At 43.0% G+C, this 15,968-nt stretch overlaps 1 protein-coding gene across 2 annotated transcripts in view; it reads left to right on the top strand.

The window, feature by feature from the left end:
* The window catches only part of fkbp15a (FKBP prolyl isomerase family member 15a), a 115,952-nt gene extending 100,704 nt beyond the window's left edge, over window positions 1–15,248 (top strand). For both annotated transcript variants that reach the window (XM_068012751.1, XM_068012752.1), the window contains 2 exons: window positions 13,402–13,504; window positions 13,848–15,248. In XM_068012751.1, coding sequence (XP_067868852.1) covers window positions 13,402–13,504; window positions 13,848–13,925 — 181 coding nt within the window. In that variant the 3' untranslated portion in view covers window positions 13,926–15,248. The remainder of the gene's footprint in view (window positions 1–13,401; window positions 13,505–13,847) is intronic.
* Window positions 15,249–15,968: the final 720 nt, after the last annotated feature.

Raw genomic sequence — 15,968 nt, 5'->3', positions numbered from 1 at the left:
TGCCGATGGGAATCTGGAACTGTGCCCCCCCAAAATGCTGTTGAGATCAAGGCAATTCAAAATGTCAAAACTGAAATTGATAGATTTTTTTTGTTGTGCAAGGTTATTAAGGGAACCAAGGCAGGTAAATTAAGTTAAGATAGAGATCAGACTCGATCTAATTGAATGGCAAAACAAGCTCGAGGAACTGAGTAGCTTACAAACATAACTTAAGAAATTGGAGCAGTATTAACTGATAAAGGGAGAATAGAATATTAATGTAAACTAGCAAAAAATATAAAAACGGACTGTAAAAACTTTTATAGTTGCATAAAAAGGAAACGTTTGGCGAAGACAAATGTGGGTCCATTACAGGTAGTCAGGAGAATTTATAATGGGGAATAAAGAAATAGCAGAGAAGCTAAATGATTACTTTGTGTCTGAATTTAACTGAGGAAGATACAAGAAATCTCCCAGAATTAGAGATCCAAGGGATGAAGGAGAATGAGGAATTGAGGGAAATTAGTATTAGTAAGAAGGTTGTATTGGAGAAATGATAAGTCCTCGGGACCTGATATTCTACATCCTACAGTGTTGAAATATAGAAACTAGGGGCAGGAGTAGGCCATTCGGCCCTTTGAGCCTGCTCTGTCATTCATTATGATCATGGCTGATCATTTAACTCAGTAGCCTGTTCCTGCTTTTGCCCCATACCCTTTGATTCCTTTAAACGCAAGAGCTATATCTAATTCCTTCTTGAAAGCGTACAATGTTTTGGCCTCAACTGCTTTCTGTGGTAGCAAATTCTACAGGCTCACCACACTCTGGGTGAAGAAATTTCTCCTCATCTCAGTCCTGAAAGGTTTACCTGTATCCTTAGACTATAACCCCTGGTTCTGGACTCTCCTACCTTCGAGAACATCCTTCCTGCATCTACCCTGTCAAGTCCTGTTAGAACTTTATAGGTTTCTATGAGATCCCACCCCCCCCCTCACTCTTCTGAACTCCAGCCAATATAATCCTAACTGACTCAATCTCTCCTCATACGTCAATGCTGCCATCCCAGGAATCAGTCTGGTAAACCTTCGCTGCACTTCCTCAATAGCAAGAACATCCTTGCTCAGATAAGGAGACCAAAACTGCACACAATATTCCAGGTGTGGCCTCACCAAGGCCCTGTATAATTGCAGCAAGACATCCCTGCTCCTGTACTTGAATCCTCTCGCTATGAAGGCCAACATACCACCTGTTGCACCTGCATGCTTACCTTCAGCGACAGGTGTACGAGAACACCCAGGTCTCATTGCATATTCCCCTCTCTCAGTTTATAGCCATTCAGAGAATCTGCCTTCCTGTTTTTGCCACCGAAGTGAATAACCTCACATTTATCCACATTATACTGTATCTGCCATGCATTAGCCCACTCACTTAACTTGTCCAAATCACCCTGAAGCCTCTCTGCATCCTCCTCACAACTCAGCCTCCCACCCAGTTTTGTGTCATCTGCAAATTTGGAGATATTACATTTAGTTCCCTCATCTGAATCATTAATGTATATTGTGAATAGCTGGGGTCCTAGCACCGATCCCTGCGGTACCCCATTAGTCACTGCCTGCCATTCGGAAAAAGACCCATTTATCCCTACTCTTTGTTTCCTGTCCGCCAACCAATTTTCTATCCATTGCAATACACTACCCCCAATCTCATGTGCTTTAACTTTACACGCTAATCTCTTATGTGGGATTTTGTCGAAAGCCTTCTGAAAGTTGAAATAAACCACATCCACCGGCTCCCCCTCATAAACTCTACTAGTTACATCCTCGAAGAATTCTAGTAGATTTGTCGAGCATGGTTTCCCTTTCGTAAATCCATGCTGACTCTGTCCGATTCTACCACTGTTCTCTAACTGATCTGCTATAAAATCTTTGATAATGGACTCTAGAATTTTTCCCACTACCGACGTCAGGCTGACTGGTCTATAATTCCCTGCTTTCTCTCTACCTCCCTTTTTAAATAGTGGGGTTTCATTAGCTACTCTCCAGTCTGTAGGAACTGTTCCAGAGTCTACAGACTCTTGGAAGATGACCACCAATGCATCCACTATTTCTAGGGCCACTTCCTTAAGTACTCTGGGATGTATACTATCAGGCTCTGGGGATTTATGGGCCTTCAATTCCATCAATTTCCCCAATGCCATTTCTCTACTAATGCTGATTTCTTTCAGTTCCTCTCTCTCACTAAGCCCTGTGTTCCCCAACATTTCTGGTATATTTGTGTCCTCCTTTGTGAAGACAGAACCAAAGTATGCATTTAGTTGGTCAGCCAGTTCTTTGTTCCCCATAATAAATTCTCCTGTTTCTGACTGTAAGGGACCTACATTTGTCTTCAATCTTTTTCTCTTCACATACTTATAGAAACTTTTACAGTCCGTTTTTATGTTCCCCGCTAGCTTATTCTCATACTCAATTTTCCCTTTCTTAATCAATCCCTTGGTCCTCCTTTGCTGAATTCTAAACTGCTCCCAATCCTCAGGTCTGTTGTTTTTCCTGGCAAATTTATATGCCTCTTCCTTGGATCTAATGCAATCTCTAATTTCCCTTGTAAGCCATGGTTTGGCGCCAGATGGGGATAAACAATTGTTGCAGTTCATCCATGCACTCTTTGAATGTTTGCCATTGCCTACCCACTGTCATCCCTTTAAGTAACGTTTCCCAATCTGTCATGGCCAACTCGCGCCTCATACCTTCGTAGTTTCCTTTACTAAGATTCAGCATTATAAATTGCCCCTAGTCTCAGAATCAACTACGTCACTCTCCATCTTGATGAAGAATTCTATCATATTATGGTCGCTTGTCCCCAAGGGGTCTCGCACCACTAGATTGTCAATTATTCCTCTCTCATTGGTTGGCACCGCAGCCTCACAGCTCCAGCGACCCGGATTCGATTCTGGGTACTGTCTGTGCGGAGTTTGCAAGTTCTCCCTGTGACCGCGTGGGTTTTCGCCGGGTGCTCTGGTTTCCTCCCACAGCCAAAGACTTGCAGGTTGATAGGTAAATTGGCCATTATAAATTGCCCCTAGTATAGGTAGGTGGTAGGGGATTTGAGGGAAGGTGGGGAAGTGGTAGGAATATGGGATTAATGTAGGATTAGTATAAATGGGTGGTTGATGGTCGACACAGACTCGGTGGGCCGAAGGGCCTGTTTCAGTGCTGTATCTCTAAATAAATAAATACCCAGTTTAGGATGGCCTGTTCTCTAGTTGGTTCCTTAACGTATTGGTCCAGAAAACCATCCCATATACACTCCAAGAATTCCTCCTCTACGGTTGAAAGAGGTAGTTAAGGAGATGATGGTTGGATTGATCATCTTCCAAAATATTATAGATTCTGGAACAGTTGTGATGTGATAAATGGACACTTGGGTAATAATGATCTGATTGGGCATAGTCAACATGGATTTACGAATGGGAAATCATGTTTGACAAACTTGTTGGAGTTTTTTGAGGATGTTACAAACAGAATTGAGAAAGGGGAGTTGGTGGACGCAGTATACTTGGATTTTCAGAAGGCTTTTGATAAAGTCCCCCACAGGAGGTTGGTTAGCAAAATTAAAGCACATGGGATAGGAGTTAACATACTGGCATGGATTAAGGGTTGTTTAACAGGCCGAAAACAGAGAGTAGGAATAAACGGGTCATTCTCCCGTTGGGGTATTGCAGGGATTAGTACTTGGGTCCCAGCTGTTCGCAATATATATCAATGATTTGGATGTAGGGACCAAATATAATATTTCCAATTTTGCAGGTGAGACAAAACTAGGTGGAAATGTGTGTTGTGAGGAAGATACAAAGCGGTGTCAAGTAGATTTGGACAATTTAGTGAGTGGGCAAGAACGTGGCAGATGGAATATAATGTGGAAAAATGTGAGGTTTTCCATTTTGGTAGGATGAACAGATGTGTGGAGGATTTCTTAAATGGTAAGAGATTAGAAAGTGTAGATGTACAAGGGGACCTGGCGTCCTCGTCAATAAGTTACTGAAAGCTAACATGCAGGTGCAGCAAGCAATTAGGAAGGCTAATGGTATGTTAGCCTTTATCGCAAGAGGATTTGAGTACAGGAGTAGTGAAGTCGTGCTTCAATTGTATAGAACCTTGGTTAGACCGCATCTGGAGTACTGTGTGTAATTTTGGTCCCCTTCCCTTAGGAAGGATATTATTGCCATAGAGGGAGTGCAACAAAGGTTCACCAGACTTGTTCCTGAGGTGGTAGGACTGTCCTATGAGGAGAGATTGGGGAAACTGGGCCTGTTTCGAAGAATGAGAGGTGATCTCATTGAAACCTACAAAATACTTAGAGATAGACAGGGTAGCTGCAGGTAAGATGTTCCCCTGGTTGGGGAGTCTAGAACCAGGGAACACCATTTCAAAATAAGGAGAAATTTCTTTACTCAGAGGATTGTGAATCTTTGGAAATCTCTACCCCAGAGGGCTGTGGAAGCTCATTCATTGAGTAAGTTTAAAGTAGACATTGACAGATTTCTGAATACCAATGACAGGGGGATAGTGTGGGAAAAAGGCATTGAAATGGATGATCAACCATGATCGTATTGAATGGTGGAGCAGGCTCAATGGGCTGAATGGCCTACTCCTGCTCCTATGTTCCTAGGCCATTTGGCTCATCCAGTCTGTTCCACCATTAAAGTCATGACTGATCTACCTCAACTCCACCTTCCCACATTGTCTCCCATATCCCTTGATTCCCTTAGTATCCAAAAATCTATTGATCTTTGTTTTGAATGTACCCAACAATTGTGCATCCACAGATCTGTGGGGTAGGGAATTCCAAAGACCCACAACCCTTTGAGTAAAGAAATTTCTCCTCATCTCAGTGTTTAATGGCTGACCCTTTACTCTGAGACTGTGACCCGTAGTTCCACACTCAACTGGGGAAAGATCCTCCAAGCATCTACATTGTCAAGCCCCTCAGCCCCTGTTTCAGTGTGATCACCTTTTGTTCTTCTAATCCTAGTAAATATAGGCCTAGTCTACTCAATCTCTCCTTATAGGACAATCCCCTCATTCCAGGGATTAGTCCAGTGAACCTTGGTTGCAGTCCCTCGAAGGCAAGTATATTCCTTTAGTTAAGGAAACCAAAATCCTGGTGTGGTCTTGGCAAGGCCCTATATAATTGTAGTAAGACATCTTTATTAGCCTTTATTACAAAGAAATTAGAGCATAATGTACCATTTGCTTTCCTAATTGCTTGCTGTACCTGCATGTTAACTTGCTGTGATTGGTGTACAGGGACACCTTGATCTCTGACTGTCAACAGATAACTTCACCACATTTCTATTCCATCTGCCATGTTCTTGCCCTCTCACTTAACCTGTCTATATCCCTTTGCAGTCCCTTTGTGTTCTTCTCGCAGTTTATTTTCCAGCCTAACTTTATGTTGTCAGCAAACTTGGATACATTCTATTCAGTCCCCTCATCTAAATCATTGTTACAGATTGTAAATAGTTGAGGCTCTTGGTGGTACCCTACTAGTTATAGTCTGCCAACCTGAAAAAGGCTAATTTTCTCCTACTCTGGATTGTACTGTAACTAATCCTCAGTCCATGCTAATGTAATACTCCCAATCCCATGAGCTCTAATTTTGTGTATCTCGTGGCACCTTATTGAATGCATTTTTAAAATCAAAGTACACTACATCTACTGGTTTCCCCCTTATCTACCCTGCTGGTTACAACCTCAAAAAAAAACCTTGACCAGATCAGTGTTGACTCTACTTAATCATATTATGATTTTCTAAGTGTTCTGTTACCACGTCCCTAATAATAGATTCTAGCATTTACCCTGCAACCGATGTCTGGCAAACTAGCCTATAGTTCCCTGAATCTTTTTCCCTCTTCCTCCTTTCTTGAATAGTAAGGCCATGTTTTCTACCTTCTAGTCCATGGGGACTGTTTGAGAATCTAGTGAATTCTGTAAGATCAAAACCCATGCATCAACTAGTTCTTTTAAAACCTAGGATGTGGGCCATCAGGTCCATGGGATTTGTTGACTTTTAGTCCCATTAATTTCTCCAGTATTGTTTCTTTATTCATGCTAATTTCTTTAAGTTCATCATTCTCACTAGATCTTTGGTTCCCACTATTTCCATAATGCTTTTTGTGTTTTCTACTGTGATGAAAGATAGAGTATTTGTTTAGTGTCTCTGCCATTTCCTTCTTCCCCATTATAATTCCTCCTATCTCCAAGATACGTTTACTAATCTCTTCCTTTTTACAGACCTATAGAAGAAGCTGTTAAATCTGTTTTTATGTCTCTTGCTAGATTACTCTCATATCCTACTTTTTCTTTCAGTTTTGGCCATCCTGTTCTGAATTCTAAAATCCTCCCAATCCTCAGACTTACAACTTTTTTTGGCAACATTACAAGCATCTCCCTTAGAATTAGATCAATCTTTAACTCTTGTTAGCCACAGTTGAACCACTTTTTCTGTGGGGTTTTTATTCCTTAACGGGAATGTATATTTATTGCTAATTATGAATTAATTATTTACATGTTTCCCAATCTACATTAGCCAACTCATCCTTCATACCTGTGTAGTTTGCTTTGTTCAGATTTCAGACCTTAGTTTCAGACTTAATTAAATCACACTCAAACTAGATTTAAAATTCATCATATGATCACTCTTCCCCGGAGGCTCCTTTACTACAAAGTTATTAATTTACCCTTTCTCATTGTACAATACTAGATCGAAAAGTTCCTGTTTCTAGTGTTAGTTTCTTGATCTAGAAAACTATCTTGTATACTTTCTATGAACTCGTCCTCCACACAGTCTCTGCAAATTTGGTTTGCCTGCTCTATATAAAAATTCAAGTCCTTCATGATCGCTGTATTTCCTTTGTTACATTCATCTCTCTTTTTCTGATTTATACTCTTCCCAACACTCCAACTACTGTTCTGGGGCCTATAAATTACTCCCACCTGTGTTTTCTGCCCCTTGTTATTTCTTAGTTCTACACAAATTGATTTTTGGAGCTAAGATCGTTTCCCTCTTCTGTCTATATCCATCCTTCATAATCAGGGCTATACACCTTTTCCAGTTTGCCTATCTCTTCTAAAAGTAAAGTACCCTGGAATATTTAGTTCCCAACTTTGTTCATTCTGCAACCATGTCTCCATCAAGGCGACTAGATCAAACCCATTAATTTCTATCTATGTTATTAATTCATTTATTTTGTTGTGAATGATTCACACATTCAGATATAATGCATTTAGCTTTAACTTTTTTTCTACTTTTATGATACCTTTAGTCACTAATGCTGTATTACCTCTGTTAAACAATCTGTCCCTTCCTGACGCACTCTGCTGATTTTTACCCAAACCACTACTCTTGACATTTTCTTCCTGCTTTTGAATTTACCCTTTTCTAAATCCTCCCACCCCCACCAAATTAGTTCAAAGCCCTGGCTGCTGTCCTGGTTAGTCAGTTTGCCAGGACACTGCTCACAGCCTGGTTTAAGTGGAGCCCATCCCTCTTTCCCCAGTACTGGTGCTCGTACCCCATGAATCAGAACCCCTGCCTTCCACACCATTCCTTCAGCCACGCATTTAACCTTCTAATCTAAAAGCAAAATAATGTGGATGCTCGAAATCTGAAATAAAAGCAAAGTCCTGGAAATACTCAGCAGGTCTGGCAGCATCTGTGGAGAGAGAAACAGAGTTAATGTTTCAGGTCTGTGACCTTTCATCAGAACTGGCAAAAGTTAGAAATGTGATAGGCTTTGAGCAAGTGAAGGTGGGGTGTTTGGCGAGGAAGAAGAACAAGGGTGGAGGGCAGGAGAGATTAAATGACAGAGATGTCACGGAACACAAGGCAAGGGAGTGCTAATAGTTGTAGTAAAAGACAAAGCAAGCGTTTGGAGTGTTAATGGCAGAATAATGCTCTGTCCAAAAGCAGAAGCACGAAAAACAAGTTTAAGACAGGCACATGGTTTTAAAACTAAGTTTAATTTTTTTTAAATGGGGATCATGCCCTTGAAATTGTTGAATTCAATGTTGAGTCCAAAAGGCTATAGAGTGCCTAATTGGAAGATATGGGGCTGTTCCTCAAGCTTACATTGAGCTTCATTGGACCACTGTAGCAGACCAAGGCCAGAAATGTGGGCATGAGAGCAGGGAGGTGAATTAAAATGGCAAGCAACTTGAGGCTCGGGGTCATGCTTGCGGACTGTGCCGTACCGTGGTCACCCAATCTGCATTTGGTCTCCCCAGTGTAGAGGAAACGACATTGTGAGCAGTGAATGCAGTATACTAAATTGAAAAAAGTACAGGTAAATCGCTGTTTCACATGGAAGGAACATTTGGGACCTTGGATGGTGAGGAGAGGAGGTAAAAGGGCAGATGTTATGTCTCCTGTGATTGCATAGGAAGGGGACGAGGTGTTGGGGTGATGGAAGAATGGACCAGGGTGTCGCAGAGGGAACAGTCCCCTTAAGTTTCTAATCTCTTTGTCCCTATGCCAGTTTGACATGGCTCGCGTACCACACCCATGAGTTTCACGTTTTAATTTTGACACTGGCTCCTCAAACACTCTCAGCAGAACAGCATTCCTAGTTGAACCTATGTCAATGGTTTCTATGTGGATCAAGACAATTGGATCGTTCTCCTCCCACTGCTAGTTTTTCTCCAACTGCGATAAGTTGTCTTTAATCTTGGCACTGAACTGGCAACACAACCTTTAAAATGCCCGGTCGCGGATGCAGAGAAAAGTATCTATCCCCCTGACTATACTGTCCCTAACCAATACCGCATTCCTTCCCCCCCCCCCCCCACCAACGACTTGAATGATCTCCTGTACCATTCTGCTGTGGTCAGTTTGCTCATCCACGCTTGCAGACTTTCTCCTCAACTACACAGGCAGCAAAAACTTCATACTTGTTGGATGAGGGCATAGGCCGAGGCACCTCCAGCATTGCATCTGGGATCCATTACCCATCTGATTCATAGTCACACTCTCCAGTCCATGACCACTGAGCAGATCTGCACCACAACTTATCCCAAGAGGGTGTGACTGCCTCCTGGATCAAGAAGTCCAGGTAACTCTTCCCCCTTCCCAATGTCCCACAGGGTCTGCACCTCAAACTGCAGCTGAACAACTCTGAGCTGTAGTTCCCCCAGACGCAGACACTTACTGAAGATGTGGTTGGGATCATAAAGCTCTCCACAGACTCCCACATGCTGCATCCCTATATTACCTTATTTTATTTGTTTAATTAATATTAGGGGCTTCTTGGTAAACTATCCCTGTTACTGTTCTTTGGGGGAAAGTTTTGTTTGCATAGCACCACTTCAAAGTGGCACTTCACAGACTAGTTAGATTCCCTGGGGGCAGACAGCACCAGGGGCTGCTAACTGTGAGGACTGTGTGGGTTTCCCCATTGATAGCATTGAGGAAACCCACACAAGTAGCGGCCCACAGTGCTGTCAGCCCCAGGGAATCTACCAGGTCAAATAATTTTTATTGGCCCCCTTTTACTCTGCTTCTTGGTTTTGTTTATTAGCTCCGTTTATTTTATTTTTTGCTTAACTCATCTATTTATATAATGTCAGATTTTTAATTTGATGAAAATTCAGAACCCTTTAATATTATCCTTTAGTTAATTTTATTCCCTTAGATCTGATAAATTATATAATTAAGTTGTGTTTAATTAATGCACTTGACTTAGTTGTAAAATAAGTTAATCACTGAACTGTAGTTCCTCAGGGTCCACCACTACTCTGATGTCACAGTCAAATTTAGAACTTTTTCCAGATTCTTTTCTGCATCACAGAGGGTCTCTGCTGTGCCCCTCTCGTGTTTCATGGCCTCTGCTCTCCGCTCACATACTCCTGTTCCTTTGTTCTTAACTTTCTAAAGGGAATTGGATATATACTTGAAAAGGATAAGTTTGCAAGTCTGTTGGTAAAGTGAGACAATTTGGGTAGCTCTTTCAAAGAACCAGCTCAGGCACGATGAGTTGAATGGCCACCTCTTGCGCTGCATGGTTCTGTATAGGCTTTCTTGCGCTCTTTGCTCTCTATCCAATCATTGGTTCTCCTGCCTTGTGCATATTATGTTTGGGTGGGTTGGTTGGTTCCCATATTGGTGCCACTGTCCAATAACTGGGAGAAATCACAACCGCTTGGTGGTGAGGTGGGGTGAGAGATGTGCTTACCTCTCTTTCTCTCAGGCCCCACCTGAGAGAGATCTTTGTGCCAAGGAATCTGAGCCATTGTCCCACTGTTGTGAAGGGACCAAGGTTGTCTCGCCCCTGTTGAGAGTTGGTGACCTGTATTTAACCTTAAAGGAATCCCTTACCAGAGATGCCTGTTACCTACAAAGGGCCATGGACATGACTTCAGCTGCTCATCTCACAGCACTTCATGTTGTGTCTCTTTTGACTGCACTCTGCATGGCTCACCTCACTGCATTTTCAAACTCTGAGGACATCTCAAAGTCACTCTTGATTACCATTCGAGAAATGCACCAACAGGAAACAATATTGACTGTTGAGCCCAACTCAAATCTCATGTTTAAATTCTTCCATGCCCTTGCCCCACCCCATCTTGGTACCTTACAACCCTTAGATCTCTGCACTCCTTCAATTCTGGACTCTTGTGCATCCCTCATTTTCTCTGCCCCACCATTGGTGGCCGTGCCTTCAGCTATCTAGGCCCTAAACTTGAATTCCCTCCCTAAACCTCTATGCTTCTCTATCTCTCTCTCCTCCTTTAACATGCCCCTTAAAACCTACCTCTTTAGCCAAGCTTTTCACCATCTGATCTAATATCTCCTGATGTGGTTCAGTGTCAAATTTTGTTTGATAATGCTCCTGTGAAGCAGCTTGGGATACTTGACCATGTTAAAGATGCCATATAAATACAAGTTGTGGCATACGCGTGTGGGCGTGTATGCTGAAAGTGAACTGAAATGTGATCACTTTTATGGACGAACATCAGCATAATCAATATTGGCCAGAACCCAGTAACAGAAGGGTATCGATTAACCTTCATCGACTGGAATCTAGGCTAATACTCCCAGTGCAGTACTGTGAGAACAGATTAAAAGTAAGCTAATCAACTAACACACTAACTGCGAAGCTGTGGAGTCAGTTTGTAACAATAACAAGCAGAAGCCAACAGGACAGCTGCAGATAGCTTATTAGCCGCCCATTGTTTTTTTTTATTCATTCATGGGATATGGGCGTCACTGGCTATGCTAGCATTTATTGCCCATCCCTAATTGCCCTTGAGAAGATGGTGGTGAGATGCCTTCTTGAACCGCTGCAGTCCATTTTGGGTAGGTATACCCACAATGCTGTTAGGAAGGGAGTTCCAGGATTTTGACCCAGTGACAGTGAAGGAACAGCGATGTAGTTCCAAGTCAGGATGGTGTGTGACTTGGAGGGGAACTTGCAGGTGGTGGTGTTCCCATGCATTTGCTGTCCTTGTCCTTCTAGTTGGTAGAGGTCGCCGGTTTGGAAGGTGCTGTCTAAGGAGCCTTGATGCATTGCTGCAGTGCATCTTGTAGATGGTACACACTGCTGCCACTATGCGTTGGTGGTGGAGGGAGTGAATGTTGGTAGATGGTGTGCCAATCAAACGGGCTGCTTTGTCCTGGATGCTGTCAAGCTTCTTGAGTGTTGTTGGAGCTTCACCCGTCCAGGCAAGTGGAGAGTATTCCATCACACTCCTGACTTGTGCCTTGTAGATGGTGGACAGGCTTTGGGGAGTCAGGAGGTGAGTTACTCGCCTCAGGATTCCTAGCCTCTGACCTGCTCTTGTAGCCACAGTATTTATATGGCTACTCCAGTTCAGTTTCTGGTCAATGGTAGCCCCTATGATGTTGATAGTGGGGGATTCAGCGATGGTAATGCCGTTGAATGTCAAGGATAGATGGTTATATTCTCTCTTGTTGGAGATGGTCATTGCCTGGCACTTGTGTGGCGCAAATGTTATTTGCCACTTATCAGCCCAAGCCTGGATATTGTCCAGGTCTTGCTGCATTTCTACACAAACTGCTTCACTATCTGAGGAGTCACGAATGGTGCTGAACATTGTGCAATCATCAGCGAACATCCCCACTTCTGACCTTATGATTGAAGGAAGGTCATTGATGAAGCAGCTGAAGATGGTTGGGCCGAGGACACTACCCTGAGGAACTCCTGCAGTGATGTCTTGGAGCTCAGATGATTGACCTCCAACAACCACAACCATCTTCCTTTACACTAGGTATGACTCCAGCCAGCGGAGTGTTTTCCCCCTGATTCCCATTGACCTCAGTTTTGCTGGGGCTCCTTGATGCCATACTCGGTCAAATGCTGCCTTGATATCAAGGGCAGTTGATGGTCAATCTAACGAGTGTACCAATCAGGCTCTGACAACATGAAATTGCAGAGGTTTGTGAACCACTCAGAAACAAAGTGGGGGCGATACTAGTTAGTTTGAATTACTATAAGAAAGGCTTGCTGTAGTGAGCATTGATTTGGTCTTTTGTTCTTGGTCATTTTGTCACTTCGTTCTTTTGTTCTTTTTCCTTAGTTCTTTGTTCGTTTCTTTTGTTTCTTTCTTTGTTCTTTTGATCTTTTTGTTTCTTTTGTAACTTTGCAATGTAACAACCATGTGCTGCAATAAAGTTCCTAAAAGTTACGGTTGGACTTCGTCTCTCTTTGTAATCGATGGGATCCAACAAGTACTGAGGGAGTGCTGAACTGTCTGAGATGCTGTCTTTTGGATGAAGCATTTAGACTGAGACACCATCTGCCTTCTCGGTGGACTGAAAAGATCCCGTGGCACTATTTGAAGACAAGCAAGGGAGTTCCCCCAAGTGTCCTGGCCAATAGTTATCCCTCAACCAATATCATTTTTCTAAAAAAAAAAAGATTATCTTGTTTGTTGGGAGCTTACTGTGTACAAATTGGCTGCATTACAACATTGGCTGTAAAAAAGCTTATGGACATCCTTAGTTCGTTTATAGGCGCTTTAGAAATGCAAGTCTTTTTTTCTGTGTCCTGGTGCCTGTGTTACATTTATTAGATAATTTTTTGGGTTTTGCAATTAGCATGAAAGCTTCCTGGGTAAGGGAGGAGGAGAAAACCTGGGTTCTTCTCTCCTAATCTCCATCCAGTGACTCCTGCTGATAGTCTGTGTGTGTGGGCAGGATCAGGCTTGATTGGGATGATGTCTTCCTTGGCCAAATAGCCATCTCAGCTTGCAGATCAGGAATGAGCAGTTGGGGCTGCCAGTTTGCAACCTTATCCTGTGCTAGTCATCATCAGGGGAGGGGAGGATATTAAAATAAACATGTAGAACACCATTAACAATGAATAACAGGAAATTTTGATATTCTGACCCTGTGACCTTTTACCTTTAGCCTTTTCAGCGATGACGATGATGAGGGCTTATTCAAATCGGTGACTCTGAAAGTGGGAAAGATGGCCAAGAAGGAGGAGGAAGAGGAGGATGATGAGGAAGTGGTAAGAAAATGAGTATCTGATTGCTGCAGCAGTGAGGCAGAATGAGGGCAGTGTTGCCATGGTAATGACCTATAAGTGTAAAGGGGGTGGGGAGCTGAGGGCTTATAGTGTCAAGGGAGTGGGGGTAAATAACCTGGGTGTAACAAAGTGTTGGACATTGGGAATCTGAAGTGTGACTCCAGGTCTTATTCAGCCTCAGTCCTGCTACTGTTCAGTAGTAGTGAATGTGAGTTGAGTATTTGTGGAATTGAGATCCCTTTCCTTTCTCTCCCCAAGATCTTGATTGTCAGTGTGTCGTTTGTCACTCCGCACCTATTTCTCTTTTTCTGTTTCTCTTGCTCAGAGTATGAAGGGCTGCCCACCACCAGCACCACTCTTTGGAGATGAGGATGAGGAAGATGACTTTGACTGGCTTGGATGATGTCTCCTTTGTTGATGCTGTATAATTACTGAGGCAGTGGCTGATTCCTGAAGGAGCCAGGGCAGACCTTGCACCTGTATGCAAAACACGGTGCTTATTCTGCAATGTTTAGCCCTGTGGAACTTCACATTCCGAAATTCTTCGTTTTTGTAACCTAATGGTCACAGCCTCTTGGTGTGAGGCTGTGCCCCCCAATCAGCACAGAAGGAAACGGTGGATGAAAGTGCACGGACTCTGAACCACACTGGTATTGTTCCTGAGCAGCATATGGCTCTATCGCATTCTGATTTTTCATTTTAATTGCTGCTGAATTCAATAAATTTTTACTGCCTATACAGCCAGTGCCATTGATGGCTGTTGGGCAGCCCAAATCTGCACAGGACAAGTAGTGCCTGCTTCATAACTCTTAGTGTCTGATTGTGAATCCCTTTCCTTCAGTTTTCATCATGTCGAATTGTTGGTGAGTCAAGTTCATACAGGGACCAGGACATTGCCCTCGTTCTGTGTGTTGGGTACAGCACGAATTTGGTCCAAAATAAAGTATCTCTGTGCCTTAAGCTCCAATCCTGGTGCCTGACATTTCCATTTGCAACGCAGTTCTTTGATGCAACTTGGATGGGTGGGATTCAATGATAGCCATACCTTCAGCTGCCTAGGCCCTAAACTCTCGAATTCCCTTTCTAAACCTCTCCACCTCTACTTTTTTTTTATAAAAGGTTGGAAATTCATAGTCACTATGGCACAGAAGGAAGCCACTAGGCCTTTGAATCCATGCCAGTTCCCTGCCGAGCAATCTGGCCAGTCCCATTCTCCTGCTCCATCCGCACAGCCCTGTAAGTCCTCCTTTTAAGATGCTCCTTAAAACCTACCTCTTTGGTCAAGCTTTGGGTTATCTATCTTAATCTGCCTTATGTGGCTGTGTCAAATTTTGTTTGATAACTCTAGTGAAGTGCCTTGGGGAGTTTTTTTTTGTTCATCGAATGTGGGCATTGTTGGCTCGGCCAGCATTTATTGCCCATCCCTAATTGCCCTTGAGATGGTGGCGGTGAGCTGTCGATTTGAACCGCTGCAGTCCTTGGTGTGTAGGTACACCAAGTGTGCTGTTAGGAAGGGAAATCCAGGATTTTGACCCAGTAACAGTGAAGGAACGGCAATATAGTTCCAAGTCAGGATGGTGTGTGGCTTGGAGGGGAACTTGCAGCTGGTGGTGTTTCCATGCATCTGGTGTCCTTGTCCTTGTGGTAGAGCTCACAGGTTTGGAAGATGCTGTCGAAGGAGCCTTGATGAGTTATATAAATATGTATATACAAATATAAGTTGTTGATTCCTTTTCATTCCTCAGTACACGTTGTTGAATTCCTCTCCTTCCAGTTAACGGAGTCGGTACCTATTTAAAATAAACTCGTTAATAACTCCATTGAAATAGCACAGCAGTGCTTTAAAATTAAGGAGGAACCTTTGAACACCATTGTGCAGTGGGACTAGGTTGTTTGCCCAAGTTCATTTTGGACTGTTAGTGCTGAAGAGAAATTTATCTTCCCCAAACTGCGTTTTTTTTTCTCACATCTTCCTCTCTCGTATCCGGTAGATTTTTGTTTTGATCATTAAGGCACAAGAGGAAGCCATTTGGCTGATCGAGTCCATGCTGGCTGTCTGTAGAGCAATCCATTCAACCCCATTCCCCTGATGTATCCCTGTAGTCCTGCAAGGTTATTTCCCTTAAATGCCCATCCAATTTCCTTTTGAAATAGTTGATCATCTCTGCTTTCACCACCTTTGTAGCTAGTGAGTTCCGAGTCATTACCAGTCGCTGCATAAAAAAGCTCTTCCTCACGTCCCCCCTTGTATCCCTAGTCCAAAACCGTAAACCTGTGTCCCCTAGTCCTTGTACCATCAGCTAATGGGAGCAGCATTTGTTTGTCTACCTTATGTAAACCTGCCATAATCTTTGACACCTCTATCAAATCTCCCCTCAACCTCCTTTGCTGTGAGGAAAACAACCCCAGCTTCTCCAACTAATCTTGTAGCTAAAATCCCTCATCC

Source organism: Heterodontus francisci, chromosome 32 (assembly GCF_036365525.1).
Source record: "Heterodontus francisci isolate sHetFra1 chromosome 32, sHetFra1.hap1, whole genome shotgun sequence".
In the NCBI taxonomy this organism is placed as follows: Eukaryota; Metazoa; Chordata; class Chondrichthyes; order Heterodontiformes; family Heterodontidae; genus Heterodontus; species Heterodontus francisci.
This window is presented reverse-complemented; position numbering and strand designations above follow the sequence as displayed.